Below are 19030 nucleotides of genomic sequence, written 5' to 3' on the forward strand. Positions count from 1 at the left end.
TCAACTCTTTGTTAAGGCAACTAAAAGAGGTTCTCATGAGAAAGGATACAACTTTACCATCCAATGATAGAAGATTAAATCCATTTCAGTGTGACCAGGAGTAACCACCACACTACCACTGAAAATTATGTCAGAACCTTTCTTAATGATGGAGAAAAATACTTCAATTCTCCTAAATATAAAGAAATATTAAAAAGTCTCTCTTTATCATGGACTCCCAGGGGGCTAATGTACACTGCATTTGGGCTCCTCCAGGGGGTATAGTCAAGGCTATGGTTTTTCCAGTAGTTATGTATGGATGTGAGAACTGGACTATAAAGAAAGCTGAGCGCCAAAGAATTGATGCTTTTGAACTGTGGTGTTGGAGAAGACTCTTGAGAGTCCCTTGGACTGCAAGGAGATCCAACCAGTCCATCCTAAAGGAGATCGGTCCTGGGTGTTCATTGGAAAGACTGATGTTGAAGCTGAAACTCCAATATTTTGGCCACCTGATGTGAGGAGCTGACTCATTTGAAAAGACCCTGATGCTGGGAAAGATTGAGGGCAGGAGAAGAGGACGACAGAGGATGAGATGGTTGGATGCATCATTGACTCAATGGACATGGGTTTGGGTGGACTCCGGGAGTTGGCGATGGACAGGGAGGCCTGGCGTGTTGCGGCTCATGGGGTCGCAAAGAGTAGGACACGACTGAGCGACTGAACTGAACTGAACTGAGGGGGTATACCCCTGCCTCCAGGCTGTATGTCCCAAGGGCATCTGCCCATGGCCTCTCCTGGGCTGCCAAGATTAGTCAGGAGATGCAGGGTGGACAGTCCTGGGACTTCACCCTCAAGACTGTATTCTCACTTGCAAATGGGATTAGCTCATATCCCCAAACCGTGATGAAGACACGCTGTGCTCAGAGTGGAGCTGCCCCAGGACCCATGGGTCTCTCTCCCCAGCCTACCCTGCCTCACCAAGGAATCCAGAGCATCTCCCTGAGGAAGTGTTTCCTGTGGTTTTCGTGAGGATATAGGGAATGAGGCCATTCTGGCATGACCTAAAACAAATCCCTTATGATTATACAGTAGCAGTGACAAATAGATTAAAGAGATTAGAGCTGAGAGAGAGAGTGCCTTAAGAGCTATGGACGGAGGTTCGTAACACTGTCCAGGAGGTGGTGACCAAAACCATTCCCAAGAAATAGAAATGCATTAAGACAAAATGGTTGTCTGAGGAGGACTTACAAATAGGTGTGATCACACATCTAGAGCCAGACATCCTGGGGTGTGACGTCAAGTGGGCCTTAGGAAGCATTACTACAAACAAAACTAGTGGAGGTGATGGAATTCCAGTTGAGCTATTTCAACTTCTAAAAGATGATGCTGTTAAAGTGCTGTACTCAATATGCAGCAAATTTGGAAAACTCAGCAGTGCCCACAGGACTGGAAAATATTAGTTTTCATTTCAATTCCAAAGAAGGGTGATGCCAGAGAATGTTCAAACTACTGTACAACAGCACTCATCCCACACGCTAGTAAAGTAATGCTCAAAATTCCCCAAGTTTGGCTTCAACAGTATGGGAACCGAGAACTTCCAGATATTCAAGCTGGATTTAGAAAAGGCAGAGGAACCAGAGATTAAATTGCCAACATCCTCTGGATCACAGAAAAAGCAAGAGAATTTCAGAAAAACATCTACTTCTGCTTCATTGACTATGGTAAAGCCTCTGACTGTGTAGATCACCACCAACTGTGGAAAGTTCTTAAAGAGATGGGAATACCAGACCAACTTACCTGCCTCCTGAGAAATCTGTATGCAGGTCAAGAAGGAATAGTTAGAACTGGACATGGAACAATGGACTGGTTCAAAACTGGGAAAGGAGTATGTCAAGGCTGTATATTGTCACCCTGGTTATTTAACTTATATGCAGAATACATCATGCAAAATGCCTGCTGGATGAAGAATAAGCTGGAATCAAGATGGCCGGGAAAATCAATAACCTCAGATATGCAGATGACACCACCCTGATGGCAGAAAGCAAGGAGGAACTAAAGAGCCTCTTGATAAAGGTGAAAATGGAGAGTGAAAAAACTGGCTTAAAACTCAACATTCAAAAAACTAAGATCATGGCACCAAGTCCAATCACTTCACAGCAAATAGATGAGGAAAAAATGGAAACAGGGACAGACTTTATTTTCTTGGGCTTCAAAATCACTGTGGACAGTGAGGGTAGCCATGAAATTAAAAGATGTTTGCTCCGTGGAAGAAAAACTATGACAATCATAGCGTATTAAAAGGCAGAGTCATCACTTTGCCGACAAAGGTCCGTAGAGTCAAAGGGATGGCTTTTCTGTAGTCATGTATGGATGTGCCAGCTGGGCCATAAAAAAGGCTGAGTGCCAAAGGATTGACGCTTTTGAACTACGGTGCCAGAAAAGACTCTTGAGAGTTCACTGGACTGCAAAGAGATCAGCCCAATCAATCCTAAAGGAAATCAACCCTGAATACTCACTGGGAGGACTGATGCTGAAGCTGAAGTTCTAATACGTTGGCTACCTGATGTGTAGAGCCAACTCACTGGAAAAAACCCTGATGCTGGGAAAGATTGAGGGCAGGAGAAGGGGGCGACACAGGATGACATGGTTGGATGGCATCACTGACTCAATGGACATGGGTTTGAGCAAACTGCAGGAGATAGTGAAGGACAGGGTAGCCTGGCATGCTGCAGTTCATGGGGTCACAAAGAGTCAGACACAACTAAACAACTGAACAACAACAATGGCGAATGAGACCCATATGTATAATGTAATGTTATGGTTAAATTCTCTTATATCCTGAGCTAGAAAATCAGATTTATCTCCTTAGCTGCATGTACACAGACTTACTAATTCCACTTGGAGAAATTTTTCCTCAAGAATAACCCAAAACAACTAAAAAGTTATGTGCAAGGAAGTTCATTAAAGCATTATTTATCATGAGTAAAAAATAAAAAGCTAAAACTAGAGAAATAAAATAGAGATTGGTTCAGTCCATCTATTTCATACAATGCCCCTGTTCTAGACTGTGTTTATGCAAGAGAACAGGCAAGATACGTGGTGCTTACTACATGGGGTCATGTGAGACATGGGATCACGTGAAAAAAATGTCACCCAACAGCTGATGGGTGCTTTGAAGCTGGTTTGAAGACACCCATCGTCCTGTGTGGATGCATAGAAAAAAGTACTGATAGAAGGGTTCATCATAAAATGTTTATTTCAAAATTCATTCCATTGTTTAAACTTCTTTGTATTAAAAAGAAAAGTTTGCTTCCTCTAATATTCAGAGGAAAAGGGAAATTAAAGAAAGTCTGCTAAAAGTGCCTGGGCCCTTACCTCCGCCTCAATTTCATCATAGAGAAACTGCTTGTTGAACCTGGTGAGGGCGTAGTGGGCGCTGTCATTGTATAGGTCCAGTGAATAGAGGACGTACCTGCAGAAGAGGAGACAGGTCAGCCCGGCTGCCCACACGGGCTTTCTTGGCTTTCACACCCTCCCCTCCACCAGCAATGTAACACTCACTGTTCTCCTTTCTCATGAGGAAAAATAATTTCTTACTTCAAATGCCAAATTTGGTTCCTGTGAGTGCCCTGACAAAACAGCCCCAGCAGGCAGGCTGGGCTTTTGGCAGGACACGCATGGTTCAGTCACTCCCAGGGCACCTGGCAGGTCCATGACAGCCTCCTGCAACTTCATCTTCTCACTTACCATGTTTCAAAGATTTTCATGCCAATTTGCAATTTTTTAATAACCACAAGAACGAGTCACTTTCTTATTTTTAAGAATAAACTGCATGACCTAAAAAGAAAAACATACAAAGGTCCCGGGCCCCATAACTGACCAATAGCAATCTGGTGTGGCCAAAGCCCCTCTGACCCTGGATAAAAGGTGGTAGCTAGCAGTCTGGAGAAGGCAATGGCACCCCACTCCAGTACTCTTGCCTGGAAAATCCCATGGACGGAGGAGCCTGGCAGGCTGCAGTCCATGGGTTCGCAAAGAGTCAGACATGACTGAGCGACTTCACTTTCACTTTTCACTTTCATGCATTGGAGTAGGAAATGGCAACCCACTCCAGTGTTCTTGCCTGGAGAATCCCAGGGACGGGGGAGCCTGGTGGGCTGCTGTCTATGGGGTCACACAGGGTTGGACACGACTGAAGTGACTTAGCAGCAGTAGCAGCAGCAGCAGTCTGCAGAGGTAAGGTCTCATTGAGGGCTTGAGGCACATGAGCAGCAGGCCCAATGCAGCCCTCAGAGAGCACACAGGTTCATCAAGAGCTCACGCTGTGGATGCCACTGCTGCTGCAGAGGGAGGGAAGGCTGCTCTCCTGGTGTGCACAGGCCAGGAGGACGGGGAGGACGGCCGGGTGGGGACCCCATCTGCTCACCACAAGAGACCCTGTTTGCAGTTACTTTCCCTCCATGGATTTCGTATTTTCTGACCCCTTCATAGTCTCTGACCCCCAGCCCTGACCCTGAGCCTCACACTAAACACTTCCTCTCCCAAATCCATCTGGGTCTGAGGCCATGCCACACTAGAGGTCAGGCTACCTCTCCCCTTGCCAAGTTCCCAGGACCTTGCAGGCACCTGGACACAGAGAACTTATTCATCAGTTTTACTGCTTGGGCACCAGATTTCAATCCAAAGCCAAGACACCTATTCCTTGTATTGATCTCTGAAGTCTCACCCCAAGAATTATGACGTCAAATGAAGCACTGAGAACAATCGGCCCCGCCTCCACCTCCCAAACACCACCAAGGACTTCAAACATCATGGACAGGAGGCTAGGACAGGCCTCCAGAACACTTACTCCATCATTGATGCTTCTTTGGTTTCCAGGATGTGGTCTGTCAGGATCCAGGGCATGGACATCTCAATAGGGAATTGAATCCTTCTGCCCATCGTCAACTCCAGAAAGAACTCTCGGAACCACAACTGCGAAAGGTCACAGCACTGCTGGAGCGTCTCTTAAGGGATTCAAAAGACACCACATTAACCTTCTGTCAGCAGAAAAGACTCCACAGGGCGAGGCAAGGGGGCACGTGCCAGTCTCTCAGCCCTAGGCCTTGGCCAGTGGACATGAGTATGTGCCTTGCACACAGTGTGGCCACAGACAAAGCCACTTGGATGTGCTGATTCTCATTCACCAACAGGAGAGTCAGCGTCCAGCACCACAAGCCCAGCAACACCCATCAACAGGACATGGTTAACACTGTGCACCTTCTGACAGGATTTGTTTTACTTGGGATACAGACATAGTATTGTATTCATACTTAGTGCATGTCTAATGCAAAACAGATTGGAAAAAAATGTTTCCATCCTTTTATGAAGAGAAAAAGAAAAGCCTAACTATTACTATAAACCTATAGCACTTGCAGCCAAGACAGAGGCTTCGCACCCTGAATCACGGCTACAACACAGAAATAAACATGTACAGCTCCATGAAGACCAAGGGCACCCACATGCACATGGTCACCCCAGGATGGGATGTGCAGTGTGCACCTCAGCTCACCTGCTACTTTCTACACTTAGCCTGGGAGTGGTTTCTGGTATTTATCACCACCTGGATCTGAAGCCAGGTGACAGTTTGACAGTTACACCGGCCTGAGTTGCTGACCCAGTGTAGGTTACAAAGACTTTGTATCCAGGTCACTGGGCCAGCCCCAGCCCGATGGGCCTCACCCTTCTAAGGGCCATGCCACATGGAGGAAGTCCCTGGCCAGCCATGCATTTAAAGCAACAGGCAAGGAAATGCCACGAGGGTTACAACATGTGTCACTGCCTGGGAGGACGAAGGGACCACAGCAGGGGCAGCCAGCCAGGTAGGAGCTTTCTAGACATTGTTAGTGGTGTTAGAATATGCTGGAGCAGACACTGGTCAGCAGTAGGTCTTACCACTGAAATTTATCAAGTGGGTGTAGAAGAATGACTCTCGATGAAACTTTTCTATGTCCAATATGGTGGGCCCCTCAAGGCTACTTCTCAAGGTTTTCTTGGAACCACTTTTGTCTGCAATGAGGGACTCTAGCATGGTTCTCACCATGTAAAGCTGCATTATCCAAGGAAACATTTGTAGGGGAGAAAATATACATGGCACATTAGTTACAACAAACACAGATAAACCACGAGAAGGGCTGCCCACTGTCACTGCGCTGGCTCCTTGCAGGGGCAGCACCAATCCACAGGGCCAAGTCGTTGCTGCTTGGGACAAAGAACTCAGAGCAGACCCTCATGTCATAAATGTCAACAAGAAAAACAAATGATGTCTTACCACCAAAGGTTAAAAGGGGCGGATAGACGTAGGACTGCCTCAGAAACGCGTTAACCACATGCAAGAGTCTTTCCGCGCCCACAGACTTGAGCTGCCTGAGCAGCTCGGCAGAGCTCAAGGACTCCACCATGGTGCGCACCAGGTACAGCTAAACACGGACAGACAGGAGAGCGTTAGTCACGGGGGCACGCGGATGAGCAGGGATGTGCACGCTGGCAGACGGGAGGGACAGGCCCCGACGGCACCCTCACCCTCCGCCCAAGTACCCCAAGATTTCATACAGAGCCAGCAACACGCTCTGCTGGCAATTCTCTGAAAGGCTGACAGAAGAGATTCAAAAAGCCCACAGCACAGAGATGATGAGCCCACACAGACAGGAGGGGAAAAAGCAGAGGGCAATTAAATCAGATGCGAGGATCAGAGGAAAGCTGCTTGAAGGGGCAGGAGGGAGCTGAGTGTGCCAGGAGAAAGACCAGCAGTGAAAGCTGAAGACCAGGGATATAGCAAAGCTATGTTTTCAAATTTCCAAAAATTTTATCTTTAGGAATAATCATTTTTTAGACCCTACATAAAAATTATAACCACACATTTAAACACCCACCAGGAAACACAGTGTAAATATGGACACAGAGGCTTTCACCCACATTTTGGGAACAGAAGTTGATGCAGCCAAATTAAGTTCTGCATGCAAATGACCAAACCTGGGAATCATGGGGTGTCTATACCCTAGATTCGCTTGGACAAGCAATAAAGGAGCAAAAAAGACCCAGACTGTACTTGGCCATGGTGAGGTCATTTCACGCCCAGCCTCCCACCACCTCCCCAGCTCACAGTCACCCCACTCAGTAGAGCAAGGAACGAGAACCTGGGTGCTGGAGGGTCCTACAGCGCGCCGCGGCACTTTAATGTCGAAGCCACTCTTTGGGTCCTTCTCGCCCCGCAGGGCTGGGTCGTTGAAGGGCTCATGCCCTGTCTCCCAGTCACACACAGTCTTCCTGATGGCCTGCAGGACACTAAACCAACAGTCAAGTTGTTAGGGCGGGACAAAGTCTTGACATCCTCAGCACTTATACAATCACAGTATCTCCTGACAACCCACAGCCAACTCTGACTCGTGAATTCCCTTGGGGGCAGTGGGAGGATGTGCTAATGAGACAGTTCAACGTTAAACTTTCAAAATAGACCATTTTCTTGGGGACGTTACCACCCTCAGAAAACCTAATGTGCTTGCATTTTGCATCAATTAGCCCAGAAGTGGCGTTTGATTTCTTAAATATTGAGTCACGCTAAGGGCAGCAAGAAGACAAGCCCCAAACATCCACTAGAGCTCAAACAACCTTCTCGAGACTTATCCCATTTTCTCATTTGAATATGGTCACCAACACAATCCTGGGGACGCTGTCCGCACCTCATTTGGACATCTGGATTCCGCCACTCCCAACAGGGCTCCACCATGTAGAGTCCCCCGCAGGCGCCACGTTCAGGGCAGACACACCCACAAGCCCACTCTGGGCACTTTGAGCTAGACTACACTGCACATTTCCCACACAGTAGTAGTGGGGCTCCCTGCAGCAATACTGAGGCTCGGTGAAAACATGAAAATTTTCACTAAGCCCTCCAGGTGAGAGAACAAGTTTTTTGTTCCAGGTGAGAGAACAAGTTTTTTAGGAAGCCTGACAGTGTAATAAGATCTTATTAGTGCTAGTCATACAATACCAGCTGACAATTATATCACCTATAAAGCAACAAAATGAAAGCACTATCCGTGTGAGCCCCTCTGAGCTTCATTTTATACAAATGTCTCTGAAAGATGACCTTATCTAAAATGCTAAACATTAACAGAAACCTAGCTTAAGTTTGCTGTAGGATCTCTGCAATACATATGAGGTTTATAACTAATTTGTAGGACAGGCCATATGAATAGAAGCAAAAACACTGAAGATAATAAACTTTACACGGGAGATGAGATGCTGAGCTGTGTCCCTACAGTCCTGGTAAGCAGAACTGTTGCACAGATTTTGAGACACGCCCAGGTCTGAGATAACCAAACCCTTGTTCCTGGGTCTCCAGACTGCTTAGACCTTTGTATCTGACTTATTGTGGGTTGTTCAGGTTAATAATTGGACCCATTACATTACATTTAGAGGAAATTCACCACAGGCTGGCAGATGTCTGGAGGTTGAATATAAGTGTATTGAGCATATGTATAAAAATGTAACTCTACAGCTGTTCAAACCTAAGCTGATCCTTCCACTGTGGATGATTGTGCAGGGAGGTGTGTGCAGCAGGGCTGACCTCTGGATGACATTCTTCTTCTTCTTGATGGCCTGCCTGAGTGGCTCCCTGAGGGTGACCTGGGAGAAGTCCTGTAGCGCAGCATAGACAGTGTGGCGGATGGCATGGTTGAACACACTCTCCATCCTGCCCATCAGCACCTGCAGGCCTTTGATCATGGCGATCACCTGCAGGAGGACATAGGACCTTGAGTGTGTGGAGGCTGGCAGGTGAACCTGGCACATGCCAGGTGTCCGCCTCCCCCGAGCGCAGGCCCTCGCCCCGGCCTCCTGTTTTTCTACTGTACGCCTGCACCTGTCCCTGTTTCTGGGTCTGACCCCACCGGACTACCCCCCTGAGGGCAGGGACATATCTGCTTGGCCTGGAGCTAACAGGAGCATTTGGTAACTGACTCAAAACACTTCTCAATCTACTAGGGTACATCTCTCTGTGAAAGACTTCCAACAAAAAAGAAGAAAAAGATTCAGGAAAGCAAATTTATTATTATCTGGAAAAGAAAAAAGAAATTACAAGTTTGTAACCCAAATCCCATCTGTTAACAATTGCACAGTGAATTGATAGGCATAGAAAGTCAGAAGAAAATGCAGTGAGCTGCTTAAAGTTCATTTTTGTGATGGTACCAGAGACAGGATTCTGCCCTCATTTCACATGCCTGTTTTCTCTGTTTGCTTGCAGGATTTATATAATGAACCCAGGCTGCTTTTCTAATGAGGAAACAAAGGGAAATTTTCTATTTAAAAAAGCAAATTCTCCAAATGAAGTTGAACTGAATTCAAGCTCACAGCAATCTAAAGGAAATCTAATCCTAAAGGAAATCAACCCTGTATATTCACTGGAAGGACTGATACTGAAGCTCCAATATTTTGCCACCTGATGCAAAGAGCTGATTCATTGGAAAAGACCCTCATGCTGGAAAAAGTTGAGGGCAAGAGAAGAAGGGGATGACAGAGGATGAGATGGTTGGATGGCATCACTGACTCAATGATATGAGTTTGAGGAAACTCAGGGAGACAGTGATGGACAGAGAAGCCTGGCCTGCTACAATTCATGGGGTTGCAAAGGGTCAGACACGACTTAGTGACTGAACAACAGTAACAACATATTCAAACTATGGAATGTAGGAAAAGTGTGCTGAAAGGTAAATCTAGAGCTTTGGCCTAAATATAATAACAACAATACTCATCACTAATTTATAAAAAGATAAAAATAACACCCCCAAAGTAGAAGGAAATGAATATCTAAAAGCAAAAATTAATGGAACAGAAAATAAGCATATACTAGAAAGTGATCAACTAAGAAAAAGCTGTTTTATAAACAAACAAATGTTCAGGAAGACTGATCAAGGAAAAAAAAACAGTCAAGCATTATGGATAAAGAGGGGACATTACCACACAATCCACAGATACTAAGAGATTATGAGACTGTATTAGAACAGGATAAACATACAGATTGATAGAATAGAATTAAGAGTCCAGAAATAAGTCCTCACATTTATAACCAATTTGCTCTCAACAAGGGTGTGAAACAATTCAATAGGGAAATACTGTCTTTTCAACAAACATGCGTGCGCTATCACGTCCGACTCTTTGCAACCCTGCCAGATAACACTGAGGCACAACTAGACATCCTCACGCAAAAGAATCAAGCCGGACTCTCGTGTAGGAAAGGGTCATATCAGTAGGCTGGGATGAACAAACCCTGCACATTCCCAGGAAGTCGCCTGTGGCTGGCTCCTCGGAAACGACTCTAAGCCACTGGAATACTCAGCCTGAAGAATATGTGTCTGAGGCTTTGGGCCACTTCAATAGCAGTTTCACCAGATATTTTATGCTAACAATGTGGTTTATAAGAAACAGCTGTTTTTCTTCTAGGTTTACAGTCTGAGTAGCTGAGTGCTACACACAATTGTGCTACACACCAACATTACTGACCCTCAATAAAAACCCTGGACACCAAGGCTCAGGTGAGCTTCCCTGGTTGGCAACACTCTGCATCTGTGGTCACCCACCACTGCCAGGAGAAATAAACACATTCCTTGCAGCTCCAATAAGGAGGGGGACATCTGGAATTTGCACCTGGCTTCTCCTGGACTTAACCCAGTGTCTTTTCCCTTGGCTGATTTTAATCTATGTCATTTCTCTATGATAAATCATAACCTTGAACAGAACAGCTACTTAGTTCTATGTAGCTCTTAGTCTAGCAAATCTAGGCTAAAGGTGGTTTTGGGGACCTCTGATATAACACCCTATCTCACAGCATTAAATTAACTCAAAATGGACCATATACATTTTAAAATCTGTAAGACAAAACAAACAAACAAAAATAAACAAGACAAATCCTTGTGACTTGGGTTAGGTGGTGTTTTCTTAAGATAAGACACCAAAAGCACAAGCAACCAAAGAAAAAAATCGAAAAACTGAACTTTATTAAAATGAAAGACTTTTATGCTTCAAAAGATCCCATTAAGAAAGTAAAAAGTAAATGGGAGAAAATGCTGCAAATCATATGTCTGGTAAGAACTGGTACCTAGAATATATAAAGAACTCAATAATAAAAAGACAAATAATTCAATTAAAAAATGGGCAAAGGATCTGACAATTCTCCAAAAATATACAAACTATCAACTGTGTCACCCAATTGTGTCAGACTCTTGTGACCCCATGGACTGAAGCCCACCAGGCTCCTCTGTCCATGGAATTCTCCAGGCAAGAATACTGGAGTGGGTTGTCATTTCCCCCTCTAGGGGACTTTCCTGACCCAGGGATCGATCCCAGGTCCCCTGCCCTGGCAGGCGGATTCTCTACCACTGCACCACCTGGGGAGCCCACAAACTGTCAATAAGCACATGAAAATATGCTCAACAGCATTAGTTGTTATAAAAATTCATATCAAAACCACAATGAGACACTACTTCACATCTAGTAGGATGGCCAGAATCAAGACAAACATTAGCAACTGGCAAGGAGTTGAGAAAGTGGACTCTCATGCACTGTTGGCAGGAATGTAAAGAAGTGTTGCCATTTTGCAAACTATCTGGTAGTTTCTCAAAACGTTAAAGGCAGAGATACCATATGACCCAGCAACTCTACTCCTAGATGTATTATCAGAAGGAAGGAAAACAAGTGCACGCAAAAACCTACACACACAAGTTCATAGCAGCATTATTCATAAGTGAAAAGGTAGAACAACCCAAGTGTCTGTCAGCTAATATGGATAAATAAAATATGATATATACATACAATGGAATATTATTTGGCACGGAAAAGAATGAAATATTGATATATGTGGGAACCTTGAAAATATTATTAAGTGAAAGAAACCAACCACAATCACATATTGTATGAAACGCCCAGAATAAGCAAATCTACAGAGTCAGACCGCAGATTGTTAGCTGCCATGGGATGAAGGAAGGGGAAAATGCGGGGTGACTCCTAATGGGTACGAGTTTCTTTTGGAGACAACAAAAATGTTCCAAATTTGTTTGTGATTATACAATTCTGTGAGTATATCCCCTCAAAGCACTGAATTTTACACTTTAAACGGGTGAACTGTAGGTATGTGGGAAAAAGCTGTTACCAAAAAAGATGAAAACTTATCATAAAAAAACTATGTCAAAAATAAGAAAATTTAGAAAGATGCTTAGAAAAATCTTTGAAAATACAACTTAGCAAACCTGATATAAGTAACAAAAAATCTGAATACTTCTATATCTCGCAAAGAAACTGAAAGTTTCAGAAGCTATCCCATACAGGAAAAGCTTCACAAGTAAATGCTGGAAACCATTTAAAAAAAAAATATCTTACACAAACCACTACAGACAACAGAAAAGACGGGAGTGTCATCAACCATTTCATGAAGCCAGAATCCAAAAATTAGAATGGAAGGTTGTCAAGGTGTGGGCTAAGCACAACCTCCTCCCTGAAAGCACCTGTGAAAGGGGGTGTTGGTAGTTGGTGCAGGTAACCTCACAACAGAGACACCTGGACATGCTCAGCCAAACGACCAAGGTCAACACCAGCACTGAGGAATCAATAACACTGACAGCATGGGCCTTTGATGTGATGTTATGAAAATGGCATTTCAGCTCTGTGCTCCTCCTTTGCAAAAGCTACAACCCCAGTCTAATCATGAAAAACACATCAGATAAATTCCAGTTGAGGGCTATTCTAAAGACCAGCACTCCTCAAAACTGTCATGGTCATCACAAACAAGGCAAGTCTGAGACAGTGTCATGACCCAGAAGAATCAAAGGGTACATGATGACTACACGTGATGTGAGATTCTAGGATCAGAGGAAGAATGTTATACAAAAAGTGAGGATATGTGAAGAAAGCATGGTCTTTAGCTAATAATAATGTATTTACACTGGCTTATTAAAAACATAACAATACTAAAATAAGATGTTAGTAATAAATGAAAAAGGGCATGGGGTATATGGGAATCCACTGTACTATCTTTGCAATTTTTCTGCAAATCTAAAAGTGTTCTAAAACCAAACATTAAAAGAAAAAAGTATTATTAAAAGCCACTCTTACTCATGAACTTTAATGCAAAAATCCATATAAAAATCTTAGCAACCTGTATCTTGCAATATACAAAACGGATAAAATATCATGATCAAGTTGAGTTTATATCAGGAATGCAAGGCTAGCTTAATATTAAACCTGATCCAAAAAACCCTATCAATATAAATCTAGCACATTGATAAAAGAATCATAAAACTATCTTAATGGATGAAAATTTTTTTATAAAACTGGCATCTATCCATGATAAAATCTCTTAGCAAATATGGAATAGAAGGCAATTTCCCTGATTTGAGGAAGGGTAGTTACAAGGAACCTATAACAAATACGTTGTATGGCGAAATGTTGAGAGCTTTCCCTTTGGGATGGGAAACAAGACATAAATGCCTGGAGTCTCCTTCTATTTAATGAGTAGGAATCCTACCCAGTCTGATTAAAAAAAAAAAAAAAAATAGAAGGGGGGGAAATAAGACTGTCATTATTTCCAGATGATATGATTATATAAGTAGAAAATACAGAATAATCTATGGACAATTCATTACAATTAATAAGTTGAGTTTAGACAAGTTGGTAGGTACAATGAAAACTGAAAAAAAAAATTTGATTTTAAACACCAGTGATAAACATTTAGAAAAAAATAAAATAAAGCCAACAAAAGATGTGCAACAGTTTTATAGATGAAAAGAGGTATTAGAGAATCTTAAGGAATGGACAGACATATCAGATTCATGAAAGATTTAATATTATAAATTTGTTAATTCTTCCAAAAATGGTCTATAGGTTTATTCAAACCCTTATAATAAATTTTAACAGGATTCACTGGGACATAAATAGATGGTTCTAAAATGTATATGAAAATGCAAAGGGTGAGAATAGCTAAGAATTCTTGAAGAGAGAAAGATGTACTTTACAAGACACACTTAACTACTGTAATTAAGACAGAGGGATTAGGAAAGGACAGACAGATTGACCAATGGATTGGAACATGAGCAGAAACACACCTGCCTGAGTATGGTTACCTGACGCACAACAGAGGTGGCAAGCAGAGCAGCTGGGAGGGTTGGAGGGGGTATTTCTGATCTAAATGTGAAAGGCAGAATAAGACATTCAGAAGACAATGTAGAAGACTATCTTCATGACCTTGGGGGTATGCAAAGATTTCTCAAACAAGGTAGGAAACGTACAGCTAAAAAACATACATCCAGAAACTAGATGGCACAGAAATTAAGACCTGTTCATCACAAGAGTCCTGAACATCATGCAGAGCTGGGGACCACACAGCTGTGAGTGGGGTTCCTCTCCCTCCAACACCCAGGTCTCAACTCGCTCCTCTTGTGTGTGCCAACAAAAAGCTGCTGAGGCTCCCAAGCTCTTCCCAGAACACGCCCTGATCTGGCTCAGAGGAGTGTCTACGCAGAGACCAGGAACCCACAACCTATTTTAATCTCTATTCTGACATTTGTGACAGATTCAAAGAGCCGCCCTACACAGACGCAACTGCATAAAACAAGTAGTTCATTCATGTTTTTGCCTTTCTTTGTAAAGCAAAGACAGTTTGAGGTCAGAATCAAAGAAGGAGAAGAAAGCAGACAAGCCGTACCTCCACCAGGGCAAACTTCTCCTCACTGGTGTAGTTGTAGCGGGTGGCACGCTCATACTCCTCAGCATTGTCAGGGCAGTCCTTGTTAGAGTACTTGTCCGTTGGGTGCACAAGCTTCCATGAATACTGGTGTGATCAAAAAAGAGGGGCGACAGCCACACTGAATGCAAAATGTTTACCTGCTGGTCTGACTTACAGGACTACTGCCAAAAGCTACCAAAGGTCAAAGGTCAGCCTTCTATTGTTCACTGAGTCTGAGAGTCACACACAGGCATGAGTGCTTGCACGCACACACACACACAATGCATGCACACATGTGCACACGCACACTACATACGCATGCACACACAGTCCATCTCCATAAAGCTGCAAAACATTCTGGAAATGTGACTTCAGTCTCAAGTAATACATCAAAAACTTAAGAAATACATCAGGTAAAATGGTCTGGATATTTTATGTGGAATATCTAAGACTATAAGCACTTTATCACCATTTCTAAAAGAATTAGCCTTTCAAACAATCAAGTACCCATCCAAATATAAAAATCCTTGTCTGAGCAAAATAAACAATGAAACAGAAAAATCTTCTGACTTACGAGTATCCAAACCTTTTTATGCATAATAAACCACTTTACTAATCCTAAACAAAAGAAACTGATGGCTAGAAATACAGAGTGTTGTTTTTCAAAAAATGAGAAGTAAAATTCATCATAACAATACAAATGTAATTCTACCAATGTGTTTTAAAAGATAAGGACCTTTAATTCTAATATATGTAAATGAAATGTACATTGAGCCATCTTAGAAACATTTAAATTAATATATACTCTTATTTCTAGTGCCAAAGATAAAAAGCCAATTTGTTTTTGATCCAATGGCCAAAGTTAAAGCAGAAAAAATATAGTTTAGTCGGTTTATTGACAAGTTTAGGAAGAAAAGCACTTCTAATTAACTAGGGGGTGCATTTCCAAATAAAAGTGAGAGGGCCCACCACTTCCATCACATGAGCACTCCACTGGGACAGCAGCTGAAGACCTTGAAGAGCCAAGTCAAAGAGCTTCCGGTATTCAGCATCCGTCTTCTGAGCCTCCTGGCGGCCTGAGCCTGTGACCACCTAGAGATAATAGAGCATTAAGAGGTCACCAGTGTCCAGGAAACCACTTATCAAACCTATTCTAGGAGCCTACTCCAAATGTACAAAAGTAGTTCTAAAAAACTAGCTATTACTTTAGTTGTGTTAGGGAATTAATTATTTTAACAACTGATACACAGAGCAAAGGAATCCAGATCTGGAAGTAGCAAGGAGCTGAGGACCACCAGGCTGAGCCCTAGTCATGCCTCAAGACAGTGGATGCAGCTGTCCATATCCCAGACAATCAGCTGGACCCCTCAGCAGACCTCAGCATGGCTGCCCAGGGACCAAGTGGGCCTGGAGAACGGGAGCTGTGTTTGACAGGGCCTCTAATCTGGCAGTGTACAGGACACACAGGGGAAAGAGGTCATGGCAAATGACAGCACAGAAAGTGAGGGCGGACATAGGCATGAGAAGGGGGATGGTCAAGTCAACCAACTGCAGCTTATACAACTTATCTGGAGACCGGGGCACAAAAACCTAGAAAAATAAATCACTGCTGATAAGGAGCAAATAGGGTAAATGTGAACAATGACCCGCTGTTTACTATTGAGGAATACATACTTGGCTGTTTAGGTGTGATGGAATTATGGTTATGTTTTAAGAGGGTTCTTTGTTTATTAGAGACACGTGGGGAATATATTCAGAGGGAGTGCTATGTTGTTTTGCAATTGCTTCACGCTAACCTGGAGGAGTAACTGAAAAGGGGTAGGTGATGAAGCCTCGTGTGGCATCTGAGGAGCCAGGACTGGTCTCTTCATTTGTGTGCTTCAAAATTTATGTAATGGAGAACTAAAACACAAATAATAAAAATGGAACCCTCCTACACTGTTGGTGGGAATGTAAGTTGGTGCAGTGACTATGGAAAACAGTATGGAGATTCCTTAAAAAAACTAAAAATAGATTTCCAAACGATCCAGCAATCCCACTCCTGGGCATATACTTGGACAAAGCTATAATTCAAAAAGATACATGCAGGGTACTTCCCTGGAAGTCCAGTGGTTGAGAGTCCGCACTTTCAATGCAGGCGGCACAGGTATAATCCCTGATCAGGGAAGATCCCACATGCCTCGCTGCATGGCAAAAAAAAGGTACATGTACTCCTATGTTCACAGCAGCAGTACTCACAACAGCTAAACCATACAACCATACTACTCAGCCATAAAAAAGAACACAATGCCATTTGCATCAACATGATGCAACTAGAGGTTACCATACTAGTGAATTAAGTCAAACAGAGAAAGACAAACACCATAGGATACACTTATATGTGGAATCTAAAATACGGCACAAATGAACCTATCTACAAAACAGAAACAGGCTCTCAGACACAGAGAACAGATCTGTGATGGCCCAAGCGGGAGGTGGGTGGGCCTGGGAGTTTGGGATTAGCATGTGTAGACTATTATTTATAGGATGGATAAACAACAAGGTCCTACTGTATAGCACAGGGAACTATATTCAACATCAAGTAATAAACCATAATGGAAAAGAACATTAAAAAAGGAAATTCTATATGTGTATAACTGAGTCACTCTGCAGTACAGCAGAGATTGGCACAACATTGTAAACCAATTATACTTCAATTAAAAGAAGCAAGTGTGGTACTGGCATAAGGACAGACATAAAGGTCAATGGTACAGAACTGAGAGTCCAAAAATCAAGCCTCAGGATTATAATCAATTGATTCTCCTCCACCTAGTTTTATTGAGATATTAGCATCCACTTGCAATGCGGAGGACCTGGGTTCGATGGCATGGAAACCCATTCCAGTATTCTTGCCTGGAGAATTCCATGGACAGAGGAACCCAGAGGACTACAGTCCATGGGGTCACAAAAAGTCAGACATGATTAAGCGACTGAGACAAGTGCATATCCTGTGAAATGACTACACAATAAGTTAACATCTACCAACTCATAGTTACAATTTTTTTTTCCCTGTGATGAGAACTTTCAGGATTTACTCTCCAAGGAACTTTCAAATATATAATACTGTACTATTTAACTGCAGTCACCATGCTGCATATTACAGCCCCAGAAATTATTTATCTTGTAACTGAAAGTTTCTATCTTTTGGCCGTCTTTTCTCACTTGTTTTACCTCTTGCCTCAGGCAACCACCAATCCGTTCTCTGTATTCATGAGTTTAGTTTTTCAGATGCCACATAAAAGTGATATCATACAGTATTTGTCTTTTTCTGTCTGACTTGTCCACTTAGTGTAATCCCCTTAAGGGCGATCTATGTTGTCACAAATGGCAGGATTTCCTTCTTTTGTATGACTGAATAATGTTCCATTGTGTAATATATATCACATTTTCTTTATTCATTCATCCATCTGTAGACACTTAGGCTGTTTCTTTGGTTTGAATATCATAAATAATGTTGCAATGAACACAGAAGTGGTACAGTCAATTGATTTTTGATGAGGGTCCCTTCAGTGGAGAAAGAATAGTCTTTAAAAAACAATACTGGCAAAACTGGATATCCACATACAAAAGAATGAACTTGAACCCTTAAATTATATCATATTTAAAAAGTAACTTAAAATGGATCATAGATCTAAATATAAGAGCTAAAACTTTTACAAAACTCTTAGAAGAAAACAAGAGGTAAATCTTTGTGACTTAGGTTAGGCAACGGTTTGTTCATTATGACCAAAAGCACAAACAACCAAAGAAAAAATAGATAAAAGTGGACTACACCAGGGCTTTCCTGGTGGCTCAGCACTAAGGAGTCTGCCTGCCAATGCAGGGGACAGGAGTTTGATCCCTCGGCCAGGAGGATCCCACATGCCATAGAGCAACTAAGCCCGTGCACTGTAATTTCTGAGCTTGTGCTGTAGCGCCTGGGAGCCACGACTACAGAGCCACGTGCCAAAACTACTGCAGCCTGTGTGCCCTGGATTCTGTGCTCCACAACAAGAGAGCTCACCACAATGAGGGTGGCAGACTTGAGAGAAGCCCCTGCCTGCCGCAGCTAGAGAAGAAGCCTGGACAGCAATGAAGACCCAGCACAGCCAAAGGCAAATAAATAAAACAAACTGGACCACATCAAAAATAAAAAACTGTGCTTCAAAGAACATCACTGAGACAGCAAAAAGACAGAAGAACGGCAAAGACAGGCGATAGAACTCCAAAAAAACAGGAGAAAATATATGAAAATCATATAACAGATAACAAAATATAAGAACT

General features: G+C 42.9%; 1 protein-coding gene across 1 annotated transcript in view; it reads right to left on the bottom strand.

The window, feature by feature from the left end:
* Positions 1-19030, bottom strand: part of CYFIP1 (cytoplasmic FMR1 interacting protein 1) — a 107754-nt gene that overhangs the window by 34431 nt on the left and 54293 nt on the right. Inside the window, 8 exon segments of the mRNA XM_025272633.2 lie at positions 3355-3451; positions 4829-4985; positions 5914-6236; positions 6238-6437; positions 7155-7302; positions 8585-8751; positions 14708-14833; positions 15698-15820. Coding sequence (XP_025128418.1) covers positions 3355-3451; positions 4829-4985; positions 5914-6236; positions 6238-6437; positions 7155-7302; positions 8585-8751; positions 14708-14833; positions 15698-15820 — 1341 coding nt within the window.

Source organism: Bubalus bubalis, chromosome 2 (genome assembly GCF_019923935.1).
Source record: "Bubalus bubalis isolate 160015118507 breed Murrah chromosome 2, NDDB_SH_1, whole genome shotgun sequence".
Lineage (NCBI taxonomy): Eukaryota > Metazoa > Chordata > Mammalia > Artiodactyla > Bovidae > Bubalus > Bubalus bubalis.